The 14,605-nt window shown below is 36.2% G+C and overlaps 1 protein-coding gene across 1 annotated transcript; it reads right to left on the bottom strand.

Annotated features, from left to right (window-relative positions):
* Positions 1 to 591: 591 nt before the first annotated feature.
* On the bottom strand, positions 592 to 9,418 carry LOC114532919 (endothelin-converting enzyme 2-like). The gene is made up of 16 exons (XM_028554505.1): positions 9,146 to 9,418; positions 8,682 to 8,780; positions 8,279 to 8,407; positions 8,091 to 8,186; positions 7,027 to 7,281; positions 5,989 to 6,087; positions 5,773 to 5,850; positions 5,454 to 5,557; positions 5,029 to 5,087; positions 4,443 to 4,494; positions 4,273 to 4,340; positions 3,455 to 3,579; positions 3,322 to 3,387; positions 2,717 to 2,812; positions 1,540 to 1,616; positions 592 to 845 (listed from the first exon to the last, which is right to left on the bottom strand). Exons 1-16 carry the CDS (start codon positions 9,416 to 9,418, stop codon positions 761 to 763), a joined length of 1,761 nt encoding a protein of 586 aa, XP_028410306.1. The 3' UTR covers positions 592 to 760.
* Between the last annotated feature and the right edge of the window lie 5,187 nt (positions 9,419 to 14,605).

The raw sequence follows: 14,605 nt of genomic DNA, 5'->3' as shown, positions 1-14,605 counted from the left end.
GGGATGGTCCAACGAAACAACAGTCTAAAAGTCTGTGGAACAATCTGTTAACTTTGGGGAACATTTAATCGCATTTACTGTTCCCCTAAAAAAAAAAAAGTTTATTTGGTTGCTGTTACTTGTTACTTAGCTGTTCATGAACACTGCTTTAAAATCTCGCGTGACTTCTCGTGAACTAACCAATAACAAAGTAGAATTTAATAATTAAACGAGGCTTGCCTGTAAGGTGAAGTTTGATTGTAATTCTACGAGTCATTGGACAGGAACAGAGAAGTCACATCCCGACCTACGAGGGGCAGCAAAGAAATAATTGTTCTGCTGTGTGTTCATTCGCAGCCCACGCTTTTAAAAACTGAATACTCTGATTTCGCGCGCTCTATCTCATGTGATTTCTCTGTTCGTGACCAATGATTTACGGCATTAGAGTTTCGTATAACAAGCAGTGCTTGCCACACTGATGAGTATATATATATATATATATATATATATATATATAATTATATATATATATATATATATATATATACAGTCGTTATCATTAAGGTTGTCACCTGAAAATATACATATATAAATACGTAACTATATACTCATCACGTGATTAACTGTATAGTTTATGTTAAACTTATGGGAAATCGTTCGACATCTATCTTGAAAATTTCTTAAATGCTACAGTTAGGTGGACCATATTGATATTAATAAAGAACAAGAAAAAAGAACAAAAAAACCCAGTTTAATGGTCAGGTGATGGTATTGAGAGATTCTACCAAACTACGCAAGTGTCCGTCTGCGATGCACATCCAAATGCTTTACTAAATTCGAGAAAGTTGTAGAGTGGAACGCGTACTCTGAAAATATAAGAAGAAGAATAGGTATAGTGTAAGGTTATAATTTATCCTACAGCGTTATTCTTCCAAGTGTATAATTATGCTGACATCAACTGTGTGGTGATGGTAGCCCCTAGCTAATCGCTACACTGTTGCAACTTTGCAAGGTATACTGACTGTCGCAAAATAGCCAACAAAAAATGAGCACGTCTTAATAAATAGGGTGAAATCGAAAAAATTTTTAAAAATTATGCGATTAAAAACAGGTTCAAATCACGCTCTCTCTTTCTGGCTTCTGTTCAACCTAATTTAGCTGTGTTATTTGGAGCATATTTTGCAGGACATTATGCCTGCCAAGTATTCCGATTAAATTTAAGTCAGTATAGTATTCAATCACCTAAAAAGAAGTGTTCATCTTTCATCCATATTCATTAAGTAGGGTTTTTTAAATCTCATATAAGGCAAACTATCTAGCGTAAATCTTATAGAAATTTTAAAAAGGAGAACCTCTTTAGTGATTGTAAGCAACAAATCTGTTGTTTTATCGATTTTCACGCATTATTACAGCGGTTGAAAAAATCTCTAGCCGTTGAATATTACATTCGTACAACCCTGATATAGAGAATATGGGTGTGAGAAAGTGTTCGAAGATTACACTTGGCCGGCATGTAGGATCACAATTTTCTATGCGTGGTTCGGTGAGAAGACGCATTACCTCACTGGATCTAGCGAATGTTCATCATTATCCATGAAATATTTGACGGCTCCTTCTCCATATTTGTCGCACCACGTCTATTGGAGAAGAAATTCGTATTATTCGATTTTATAGCAAAAAGTGGAAAGGCTTAATTTGATATGTGTATCATTGGATAATTTGAACTGTTGAACATATGATTTGTTTACGGAGTTGTGTCTCACAGCTGGTCATTTGCTCATAAAATACCTGTAAAACTTTGTTGTTTCCATGTAACAACTCGAATATTTGCTACAGATTCCCAACAAAATCAAAAATAAATGTTCTGTATGCCGTAAATCACACTGTGTACAATAACAAAGCTTTCTTTAATGGATGAAAACTTTGTCTTTTTTTAAAGATAATACATGGTGCTGTTATGCGTTGGAAAGGGACAATCGTCTCTATAGGTACTTACGCCTGTATTCTAAAAGCTCACTCACACTCAAACTCATTGAGTGGGAGATCTTAATCTTCTCATAACGTTTCAATGGCGGTATTTCCAGCCGAACAGGGGCTTGATTTTCAGTAATTTACCTTTTATCTTTCCATCTATTCAGAAAAAACTTTCTCATTGATCAGCATTAACGAAATTTATATGTCACACTCGATGAGTATGAGTGTGAGTGAGCTTTTTGAATACAGGCGTTAGTACTGAACTGAAAGATGAGGCATGAAGTTCAAGGCTTCACTGCGACTTTACTTTGGCGGTTTTGTAAAGGGATTATAACAAAGATTGTGAAAATCATGAATAATCAATGACTCTAACTTCCAATCATTCCGCAGTATTTTGGTCACATGTATATATTTGTAATTCTGTATAAAGATCTTATGAATTAGGATATTCATAATGGTATAACTAATCTTAATTAGTATTCATAACTTTGTTACACACATGCCGCGTAATATGCCTTAAGCTTAATCTATTCATTTCACAAGCACGTTAAAATACTAGCGGCCCATCTGTATGCATGGGTATTCACTATTCACATTGCATTCAACATCTATTTCAATCTAATTTCTAATAAGCTCATCATCGCCATTTAAGTTTCGAATTTCGAAATGCACTAATTTCGAAATGCACTTCATCAACAAATCAACAAAGGCTGTATTAGGGATAAGTGGGCACACGTTTCGTAGTGTTTTTGTGTATTCGTACCTGGGCAAAGCTAACAAAGAAAAGTTGGTTATTATCCAAAGAGAGAGCTGGTAACCGATCTTCATCGCCATGTGTTTCTCGCCACTTTTGATAGGCCTTAAAGAATATTTCGGATAATTTCGTTCTGCTAAAACTCAAGTAAACTATGGACAATTTACCTCGGAAATCGAGCACGATAAGAAAAGAAGAGGAAAGAAAAGCAGAAATACAGCTTTTCTCTAATATTTTAATTTCAGACTACACGACTACGTACAGCACTGTCCAGAAATAACCTTACACTGCGATTGCGGTTAGGTTGCGGTCGATCGTTGAAACCACAAACAACCGCAAGGGAAAAATACCTTCGCAGTGGCCGTTGTTCGCGCGAACAAAAGAAGGAAGCAATTCTATTTTTTCGCGGCGAATTTTTTCGAAAGGCAATCATATCACTGGGTTTCAGATATCGCGCTTAGCGTCGCACGAAAAAATTCGCCTTGTGGTAAACTGGCTTGACCTCTTCTGTGCAACCAAGATCAGACCGAGTTTTGACCTAGGTTAACCGCAGTTTTTGTCAGGTTATTTCTGGACAGTACTGTGTAAGCACCTCGAGACTAAACAACACTTACTCTGTAGGCATATTTCAGACCTCCGTTATCAGCAATATTTTCTGATAATGTCTGAGTGCCATTGACCTAAAAATGTATATGCACACATCGTTATAAGATACGTTTCTAGAGTTAGTCTAATATGCAGACAAACCTGGTAACCGAATATTGTCACATTGCTGTACTGATCAATTAAACATTTTGATCTTTCCACAAAATTATCATGTGATACTTTAGTCCACCAATGGCGAATGTTTCCATTTTCATCGTACCCACTTCCTGTTGATTATATCAATGTATTTTTAAGCAAAAATTAAATAAATAAATAATTAATGGCAATGCTAGGCACTTTGGGGGCTGTTTACAACATGATCCCGGTTAGCCGGATTTCGCTCAGATTGAATTTTCCAACTAGCAGAACAAGAACTGATGCCAGTTACTTCTTTTTCATTCTTTGTGGCTTTTTTTTACTCTTCTTGTGTCAAAAAGCGAAAAACCTCGCTTGTTTTTGTTTTTTTTAAACTCCCAGAGGTATGAAAGATTATACTTTATGTAAAATATGTATATGACGTAGTTGTGTTGTCATACCCAATTCTCTACAGCGCTATCGGTGCAAAAAAAGCCCGGTTCCAGTGTTTACACAGTACGGAACGAATTTAAATCCGGCGGAGAATTAGGCCTGATTTTTATTGGTCTCAAATTCGTCCTGTTAGGGGGTCTCAAATTCGTCCTGTTAGGGGATCTCAAATTCTGCCGGTTCCGTGGTCCTCGTATAAACAGGCCGAAAATCTCAGCCCGGTTCCTAATTCGTCCGTTAATAAGAACTAATTAAATACCACAAAGCGTCAGAAACAACGAGAAAACATAGCATTTTTGTGACTTATATATATGTCCGCACGTGGCAAATAGAAAGCATGGCTCCGTCACACGTAGACGTGCACAATCATGCAAAATGAAAGTAATTGTTCCTACCATCCTCATCAAAGCCGTGTGAAATTTCATGGCCTACGATGAAACCAAGTGAGCCGTAATTCATTGCTCTGAAATTTACAACAGCAAACACTTTACAAACAGACTTCGCAAACAGAACTTTTATTGCAGCAAACCAGGGGAAAAAGAATAAAATACAGTTTCGTCATTACTTTAGCCTACCACTCTCGTAGAAAGGTGGTTGTAATATTCCCCCCAAAATTACTGCAAGAGAACAATAAAATTTTGTAAGAAAATTACAGAAATGTCTGTACATTATCCTGCTAACCCAAAGTTATGCAATAGCCTACCACGTAATTATCCTGGTTCTAGATCCACATAGTTCTTAGTTGATTCAATTGTATAATACGTCGGGGGGGTGGGGGAAAATTTACGAGGGGTATTGGATATGATCTAGTGAACAATATTTTGGGAGTATTTTGGGTAAATCAACAGCAATACTTAAAGTATAGCCCTTTCGCTCTGAGAATTCGATGAAATACTATCTTATGACTAGTGGTAATGATTATATCCTATAATGCTTTTCAAATTTCATTACATTCCTATCAATTCAGGTCCACAAATGGCATAAATGACCCATACCTATGATACATACCTATGATACATACCTATGATACATACCTATGATACATACCTATGATACATACCTATGATACATACCTATGATACATACCTATGATACATACCTATGATACATACCTATGATACATACCTATGATACATACCTATGATACATACCTATGCGGTTATCTTTAGACAAATAAAACGCATTCACCGGAAGAGTTGACGTTGAAAAGCTGAAGGGAGGAAAAACGGAAAACATTTTGATCAAAGACTAAATTTTTTATCCTTGAAAAAGATAGCTTTATTACCCGGCAAGAAGAGCATTTAAACTACGTTAGTAAAACTTGATCATGAAAATGTGTTTTGTATCACTGACGTAGATAACAAGACGATATACACAAATATTTTCAGTATGTTTGTTTAAGGCAGTGTTACATTACGCAACTTTCCTTGCAACTGGCAATGCAGTTCTACTCCTGCAGGAGATAATTCAAATACAAACATTTCTTACGATGTTAATTAATATTTCGAACACTCTGACTCTTCACAAATTGACATCCCTCAAATTAACATTTTTATACTTTCTGTAAAAAAAACACCTGCTATCGTCCGACGGCTTTCCCAATTGCTGGCTCTTCTTCAGAATTAGATTCCTGACGGCGTTCAACATATTTTGTAAAAGAAATGACTCTTTAACTTGGAACTGCGTAAGAATAGAAATGAAAAAACATCAATCCGCCATCGCTTGTACTGCGGCAAGTTGTGGAAAGTTTTCAAAAATGCAATTACCAGATATTTCAGTCCTTGGAATATATGCATGCATTCTAATAAACAAAATTTCGCTCGTATGAAAGGGGTTTTTTTAACGGAACCATGCCTACAAAAAGATATTTTCTAAGATTTTGATTAAAAACTTACATTTTTGTAATAACTGTGCAGTTCTGTTGTATTTTTAATAAAAGATGAATATCCAATCCATTCTTTCATTTTTTGCAGCTATATTTAAACGTCGTAACGAAAAAATGTTAATCATCGATAGAAATTGTATAATTATGAGAATTAGATGTTATAAAGATAAATGCGAGTTTAACGTAAAGTTACGTAATTGTAGTCAACGTAATTGTAGTCGTGTACCTTAAGGCGAGCCTGTGAACGGGTCGCATCATCCATCCATTTGTGCTCTTCCAAGCCATCAACGAACTCAGCTTTGATCTCAGCAAACATAACTGCTGCCTATGAAGAGGTATTAACATGGAAAACCAAACAGACGTAAAGAAATATAGGTGTAGATAATTGTTATACTTATGTAATAAACACGCTATTCTGATGGGTCATTTTCAAATATTCAAAAAAAATTGGTGTTATCACACATTGTGTCCTGATAACGTTGTGCTCAATAGTTTTCTTGTGTGAATACGCCAAGCTCGTATCTTACGAAAATGCGAAGTTAAAATTTTCTGGCATATTGGTGATAGCTGCATGGATGTAAATTTAAAGCGGAAAGAGTACAGGTAGTGGTAAAAAAAGAAATCTTCGTGAAAAACCGTGAAACTTTATAGGTAAAAAACCTGCGTCAAGACACTATCGCGCCCCTGTTCACCAAAACACTCTATTTGCATTTGCCACATTGGCGAGACTACCGTGATAATTGAGGGGGGGGGTGCATTTGTACGCATACTTATTTTCAAAAGAAATCCGTCAGGCAGAACAGACTATATGAATATTCACCACCACCACCCCTCCAATGGACCACTTGCATAATAGACCAACTTCACATCTAGGTGACAAGCAGGAAATATATCACAACAGCTAAAAAGAACATACCAAAATTAGTAAAATTGCCAAGTTTGGTTGCAAAATGTAAAGTAGTACGGAAGATATAGCCATGCGAAGTTGCCAATTTTGTATACTTTTTTACTACAGCTGGAAGCGTGTAACTAATTTAGTTACACGCGTCCGGCCGTAATACAAAAGTATACAAAATTCGCCAACTTCGCATGGCTATATCTGCGGCACTTTACAATATTTCACAGCAAAACTTGGCAATTTTACTAAGTTTTGTATGCTCTTTTAGGAAATTCCCTTTTTGTCACCTGAATCAAAAGTTGGTCTATTATGCAAGTGGTCCATTATAGCGCTTGTTTCGCCACAGACTGTCACACATTAACTTACCTTTTCCAAGGCGTCTTCTGTCACACGTTTGTTAACATAGAGCAAGGTGGTAGCATGTGTGAAATATTGGTTTGTCAAATCATTACACGCCTTCCATCTAGGAGTTGGGCGCACTCCAAAGGTTGCATAATATTTCTCTCGCGCTTTTCTAAATCCCTTTGGCAGACTGTCGATGAACTTTCGAATAATTCTCCATATTATTTCGTTAGCAAGCAAACTAAAACAAGAGATATGCCGTACTCTTTCAGGGGCGGACTATATCTGCCTTAGAGGTACCCTTTGGTTAGGGGGAGAGGGCGACCGTTACTCCAGTCAACAAAACGGCATCTTACCCATTATATTTTATTTTACAACTTTATAGTTAGCTTTAAAGTTAACTTTTTAACTTTTATTTTATAGTTAGCTATATATATACTAGATATGTTCAATGGAAAATATCGGCCCAAACAACGTTTGAATAACTTCACGTTGTATCCACATCAGTAATTCTTACCTTTTGGGTTGGTCTGCTAGCCAGTCAACGATCTTTTTTAAATTGTTTGGTAGGTATATCATCAGTTTTTGGTCTGGTGCAACTAATTTACCTGTGCCTCTAAGTACTTCCTCAAGATATATTGTCCAATTAAACTAAAACGGTGGGTATAATAACGTAAGAAATTTTGATTCGCTCGAGATCGAGGTATTATAGAACATATTCGTTGTCTATAAATTGACTGTGGCCTGGGTAACGAATTAGTATGCGGTTATTCGATGACGATTGCATGTGCTTTGTATAATAATTATACTGTAGTATAGTAAAGTACAGCTTGGCATAACATAACATGACATAACATAGTATGGTAAGGTATTCTTTCTATTTTCACTAATGAAGGCCTGAGTTTAAGGACCCAAAAGTTCCTTGAAATCAATACTTTGTACTAATCTCGTTTTGTCGGGTTGAACAATGGCATATCAATGCTCAGTCTTTTTTTACAAACGTTGTCCTAATTGGGTCTGTACAAAGAGAACTCGGTTTGTTACCATAACGTACAAACCTCGCACTGGAAAACGAAACGCAGCTGTACCTTGAATGACGTCAGATGATTTAACTCATCTATTGTGAAAAATTTGACATTATTCCTAACGGCATCTGCGTCATCTCCATCCAGGATTTTCCGGATCTGGGAATGAGGCGAAAAAAAATATAAATATTAATATTATTTGAAGATTCGGCTTTTAGGGACATTGTGTACGATTCAGAAAAATGTCATACTTTTAAGAAATTGTCTTCCAATTTAACGATACTTTTCGATGCATTATCAACAATGGAATTAGTTCCAAATAATTTGAATATACTGGAAATATACTTCCCGTAATCTTCAAAGTCATTTGCGGGGATTTTCTGAAAATACAAAATGATTTTTTACGCAATCTTAAAACAAAACATTAACTTTCAAATTCGTAAGAAAAATCCGCATCCCCGGGAAAAACTTGTGTTTCCCAAAAAGGTAAAAAATATGGTTATAAGCCCCTATTGTTTGTTCTTAACTTCCTGTTGTAGTCCGACAAATAGGTATAGTATTTAGGTATCCTTCTTTAGCCTATAGATATTTTTAGCTACGCAATTCGCTACGGTAGAAGGTAACTTCTTCAACAGCGAGCAGAGTTGCACTCACCTTACTAGGTTTGTCGTGTAACGGCAGATCTTTCTCTTTTGAACGAGGTTTTTCTTCGTTTAGTTTATCATCGTCGTAACCAGACAATCCCGAACTTATCTATAGGATAATTGCAATACGATTCATCAGGAAAAAAACAAACCTGTCTCTCGTGTGAACTGAAATAAAAAGCATGCCAGTGTTTCAAAGAAGGATGCGAATTGCATAGAAAGAACCTCTTTGAATGTTATAACAACGGCATTTAATTTTTAAGGATGTTAGTTTGTAAAGAGTGTTCGAAATGCTACGAAAACGTTAGCAGATCATAAGAAATGCTCGTATTTTTCAACATTAGATGCCCGAGGAGTAGAATTGTCTTGCAAGTTAAAAGTAAAGTTGCATGGAAAGTTGCATAGTGTAACACCGCGTTATGTAATATTCAATTAGATTTTAAATGACTCGGGACTAAATCCACATTTGATTACCGAAATAAATATTTCAGACGTGTTGAAAAACGATTTCTCTATATCCACATTGAGAAAAACAGGCAATGAAGTTTCCGCAAAAACCCTTCCAAGTACTTTCGCTAACACCCAAGAGTCGCCACTCCAGTTGCTCTTGATTATGTTACAGGAGCCATATTTTTCTATGACGTCAAAAATTGGTTGAGTCCCAGCAGTTTCAATAGAAGCGTCGCTCATGCAGGATTTGTAGAATGTGAATGCTTTAGAAACAGCTGAATTTGGATCCTGCAACATTTAGAAAATAGAAAATTATCTTCATATATCATATGTCATACGTCTGTAATGTCGTGTCAAAACACGTCACGTCAGATTAACGAGAAGTGAAGGATAAAATATCGCTCTGTACTAAAGAAGTAAAAGGTTCTGCACTCTCTATTTGATCGAACGTACGATTTTCTTCACTTTCGAAAAGTTTGTCGCACGGAATTTGATACCTAAATTTCATCCCCGGCGGGAATTTGGTTACCTAAATTTTTAAAATCGTACATGCAGAGAAGAATCTGGAAACGAACACGACCACAGGGGGCAGAGGAGTTGATTTCTTCATCGTTGTAAAAAATGTCTTCAAATAAAAACAACAAACCAAATAAAATAGGATTAAGGCTCTTTTCCACTCATCGCAAAATCAACTCGCTCGGTTAGAATTTTTTATGAAATTATGTTCATTATTATTTTTAAAGATGATGTAAAGTCCGTTCTGAGCATATATTCTGCGCATAACAATGTTTGTTTACGTTGGTTATATAATCTTTACATGACGTATGCGTCGTTATAATTTTTAGCTCGCCTGCACTTTAGTGCAAGAGAGCTATTGCTATAGTCTTGGCGTCCCCGTCCCCGTCCCCGTCCCCGTCCCCGTCCCCGTCCCGTCCCCGTCCCGTCCCCGTCCCCGTCCCGTCCCCGTCCCCGTCCCCGTCCCCGTCCCCGTCCCCGTCCCCGTCCCCGTCCTCGTCCCCGTCCGCGTCCACACTACATGATAAGTAGAATGTTAACATGCCACTTTTATTTTCCCATTATTTTTAGCTCGCCTGCACTTTAGTGCAAGAGAGCTATTGCTATAGTCTTGGCGTCCGCGTCCCCGTCCCCGTCACTGTCCCCGTCACTGTCCCTGTCCGCGTCCACACTACATGATAAGTAGAATGTTAAGATGCCACTTTTATTTTCCCATTATTTTCAACTTATCTACTTAAGGAGTCTATTTGTTGCAAAAGAACCATTTACCAGGGGGGAGTGAACATTATACAACAAAATATAATGATAAGGTCAATGTTAACATGCTATATTTTTTCTATACTTTGGCTTTACATCAGAGGAATCATTATCAATATAAGTCATCAATATGCATTGTGACTATTTAGTGCCATTTGGTACGCATTTATACAATAATAAAGAGAGTTTTGCTCAAAATTATCAAATGATAAGGTGAATGTTAAGCTAATTAGCATAATGATAAGGTCAATGTTAAGATGTTATATTTTTTAAATATTATGGCTTTGCATTGGAAGATTCTTTATAAATATAGCTCATCGATATGTCTTGTGACTATATGGTGACATTTAGTACACATTTATACAAAAATAATGGGAATTTTGTTCAAAATTATCAAATGATAAGGTGAATGTTAAGCTAATTAGCATAATGATAAGGTCAATGTTAAGATGCTATATTTTTTAAATATTATGGCTTTACATCAGAGGAATCATCCTAAATATAAGTCATCGATATGCATTGTAACTATTCAGTGCCATTTGGTACACATTTATACAATAATAAAGAGAGCTTTGCTCAAAATTATCAAATGATAAGGCAAATGTTAAGCTTATTAGCATCATGATAAGGTCAATGTGAGAGTTATCCAGAGTTATCACGCTCATTACGATTTTCAGGGCTATTGTGTAGCCCTGTCTTTTTTAGTTCAAAGTTGTAGCTGAATCATATTTAACGAAAGTATTTGTACAACCCTAAGCCAAATGAGAAACTTTCAAATATTTTCACCTGTATGCTACCATATGTTTGTATTGTACATGTACAATTATAAATTATGAGATTGTGTTGTGACATGCCGTATCAAAATTCAATCGCTTAATATAGAAATCATTCAGGGAGTGAATATATATAAAACATAGTCCAACGTTAAAGTTTAAAGAATATTGTCAGATAATTCGCAATTACAAGCTTTAGCACATAAGTATTTATAAGTAGAAAGCCGATAGGCTCGGAATGCAAAGGCAAATGGCAACGCATGTGACATATATTTGCATATTATTTATGTAGATACACATGCAAATATATTATTAAAGCCAGTTAAATTGTAGACAGGGCCCTATAAGATTTATGTACATACCTTTTCGTTGTTTGATGCATAATCCTTTTTTGTGTAGGTATAAAAATCCAATCTTGTCTTTTTCATAAAGCTAGGCGCACACACGACGATTTTAGTCGGCCGATTCCTGTCTAGATTGTCTAGATGGATGTTTTCATCAAAATGTGGCGACTGGCAATCTATACTTGGTCAGATTAGACCAAGTAGACTCGCGTACACGCGCGAGGCGCGAGCGCCGCGAGAAGGAAAACATGTCTGGGCAAGGGCTGCCTATATGTCTAAACCTGAATGGACCAACTACCGTAAAATCGTTGTGTGTGCGCCCGGCTTAAAGCAGGGCCTTTTGCCTGGTCCGTTAACTTACCTGTTGATATCACGTGCGCGGATTGTGAGAAACGGAAGAAATATTTGTCACAAATAAAACTAATGTAATTCCGAGGCCAGTTTTGGCCAGTAATTCTGAGGTCACAACTAATATCTGAAGTTTGTGCTTAATATTACCTTCCAAAGCGGATTTTAGCCTTGTAGTTTCTAATAAAAAGATCGGTAATTTGTGCTTCATACAGATACCTTTCATACATTCCTTATTCTAGACAAACAGTGCAGGCGAGCGTTAGGTGGTTTCAGCACCTCTCTGGTCAACTTATCTACTTAAGGAGTCTATTTGTTGCAAAAGAACCATTTACCAGGGGGGAGTGAACATTATACAACAAAATATAATGATAAGGTCAATGTTAAAATGCTATATTTTTTCTATACTTTGGCTTTACATCAGAGGAATCATTATCAATATAAGTCATCAATATGCATTGTGACTATTTATTGCCATTTGGTACACATATATACAATAATAAAGAGAGTTTTGCTCAAAATTATCAAATGATAAGGTGAATGTTAAGCTAATTAGCATAATGATAAGGTCAATGTTAAGATGTTATATTTTTAAATATTTTGGCTTTGCATCAGAAGATTCATCATAAATATAGCTCATCAATATGTCTTTTGACTATATGGTGACATTTAGTACACATTTACACAAAAATAATGGGAATTTTGTTCAAAATTATCAAATGATAAGGTGAATGTTAAGCTAATTAGCATAATGATAAGGTCAATGTTAAGATGCTATATTTTTTAAATATTATGGTTTTACATATCACAGGAATCATCATAAATATAAGTCATCGATATGCATTGTGACTATTCAGTGCCATTTGGTACACATTTATACAATAATAAAGAGAGCTTTGCTCAAAATTATCAAATGATAAGGCAAATGTTAAACTTATTAGCATCATGATAAGGTCAATGTTAGAGTTATCCAGAGTTATCACGCTCATTACGATTTTCAGGGCTATTGTGTAGCCCTGTTTTTTTTAGTTCAAAGTTGTAGCTGAATCATATTTAACGAAACTATTTGTACAACCCTAAGCCAAATGAAAAACTTTCAAACATTTTCACCTGTATGCTACCATTTGTTTGTATTGTACATGTACAATTATAAATTATGAGATTGTGTTGTGACATGCCGTATCAAAATTCAATCGCTTATTAAATGACTTAAATATAGAAATCATTCAGGGAGTGAAAATATATAAAACATAGTCCAACGTTAAAGTTTAAAGAATATTGTCAGATAATTCGCAATTACAAGCTTTAGCACATAAGTATTTATAAGTAGAAAGCCGATAGGCTCGGAATGCAAAGGCAAATGGCAACGCATGTGACATATATTTGCATATTATTTATGTAGATACACAAGCAAATATATTATTAAAGCACCTATAAGATTTATGTACATACCATTTCGTTGTTTGATGCATAATCCTTTTTTGTGTAGATATAAAAATTCAATCTTGTTTATTTCATAAAGCTAGGCGCACACACAACGATTTTAGTCGGCCGATTCCTGTCTAGATTGTCTAGATGGATGTTTTCATTAAAATGTGGCGACTGGCAATCTATACTTGGTCAGATTAGACCAAGTAGACTCGCGTACACGCGCGAGGCGCGAGCGCCGCGAGAAGGAAAACATGTCTGGGCAAGGGCTGCCTATATGTCTAAACCTGAATGGACCAACTACCGTAAAATCGTTGTGTGTGCGCCCGGCTTAAAGCAGGGACTTTTGCCTGGTCCGTTAACTTACCTGTTGATATCACGTGCGCGGATTGCGAGAAACGGAAGAAATATTGGTCACAAATAAAACTAATGTAATTCCGAGGCCAGTTTTGGCCAGTAATTCTGAGGTCACAACTAATATCTGAAGTTTGTGCTTAATATTACCTTCCAACGCGGATTTTAGCCTTGTAATTTGTAATAAAAAGATCGGTAATTTGTGCTTCATACAGATACCTTTCATACAGAGTTTAGCCTTATTCTAGACAAACAGTGCAGGCGAGCGTTAGGTGATTTCAGCACCTCTCTGGTCTTATTTTCTTCTCGCTCGACCGGCTGTGATCTGTGACGAATATGCTTATTTTATATTATATTTTGAAGAAAATATTGTTATATTTTGAAGAAAATAGAAAGCGAAGCTTGTAAATAAACCGGCCGTTATTTAAAACGATATATATTTGTAATTGTAGGACAAGCGAGAAGGTAGCGTCTTTAGCGACAACAAATAGACATAGCCTCGCCATTTCGGGCCTCATTCAACAAAAAAATTCTTGGAGCATTCCTTTCAGCATATTATTGCTTTTTTCTAGCAGCCTTATGATAAGATAAGTTATCGTCGTGACTCGCAATTCGAGCCTCTTCGCCTTGCGACATAAAATAAAATAATTGTGCTCCCGAACTGCGTTTGTAATACAACGCGCTAATATCGCATATCATTAACATTCCAAAAGTTGCTCTCCCACTGATGGAATGTGTTGATGCGCGGAATATATGCGCAGAACGGACTTTACCTCATCTTTAAACACCTTGAAATTTATACTACAACAACTAGTCGCCCCAGGCTCGATGAACAAGCCTGTATTCACTTCACCTTTAGGCTACTTCACCTTCGGCTCAGTGAATATTTATCACTTATAGACCTAAGTGATGATATTTCCCGAGCGCTCTACAAATGATATATTATACCGAAAAAAATATTGTGC

The sequence above is a fragment of the Dendronephthya gigantea genome, unplaced genomic scaffold (assembly GCF_004324835.1).
Source record: "Dendronephthya gigantea isolate DGI-Jeju-01 unplaced genomic scaffold, DenGig_1.0 000082F, whole genome shotgun sequence".
NCBI lineage: Eukaryota > Metazoa > Cnidaria > Anthozoa > Malacalcyonacea > Nephtheidae > Dendronephthya > Dendronephthya gigantea.
This window is presented reverse-complemented; position numbering and strand designations above follow the sequence as displayed.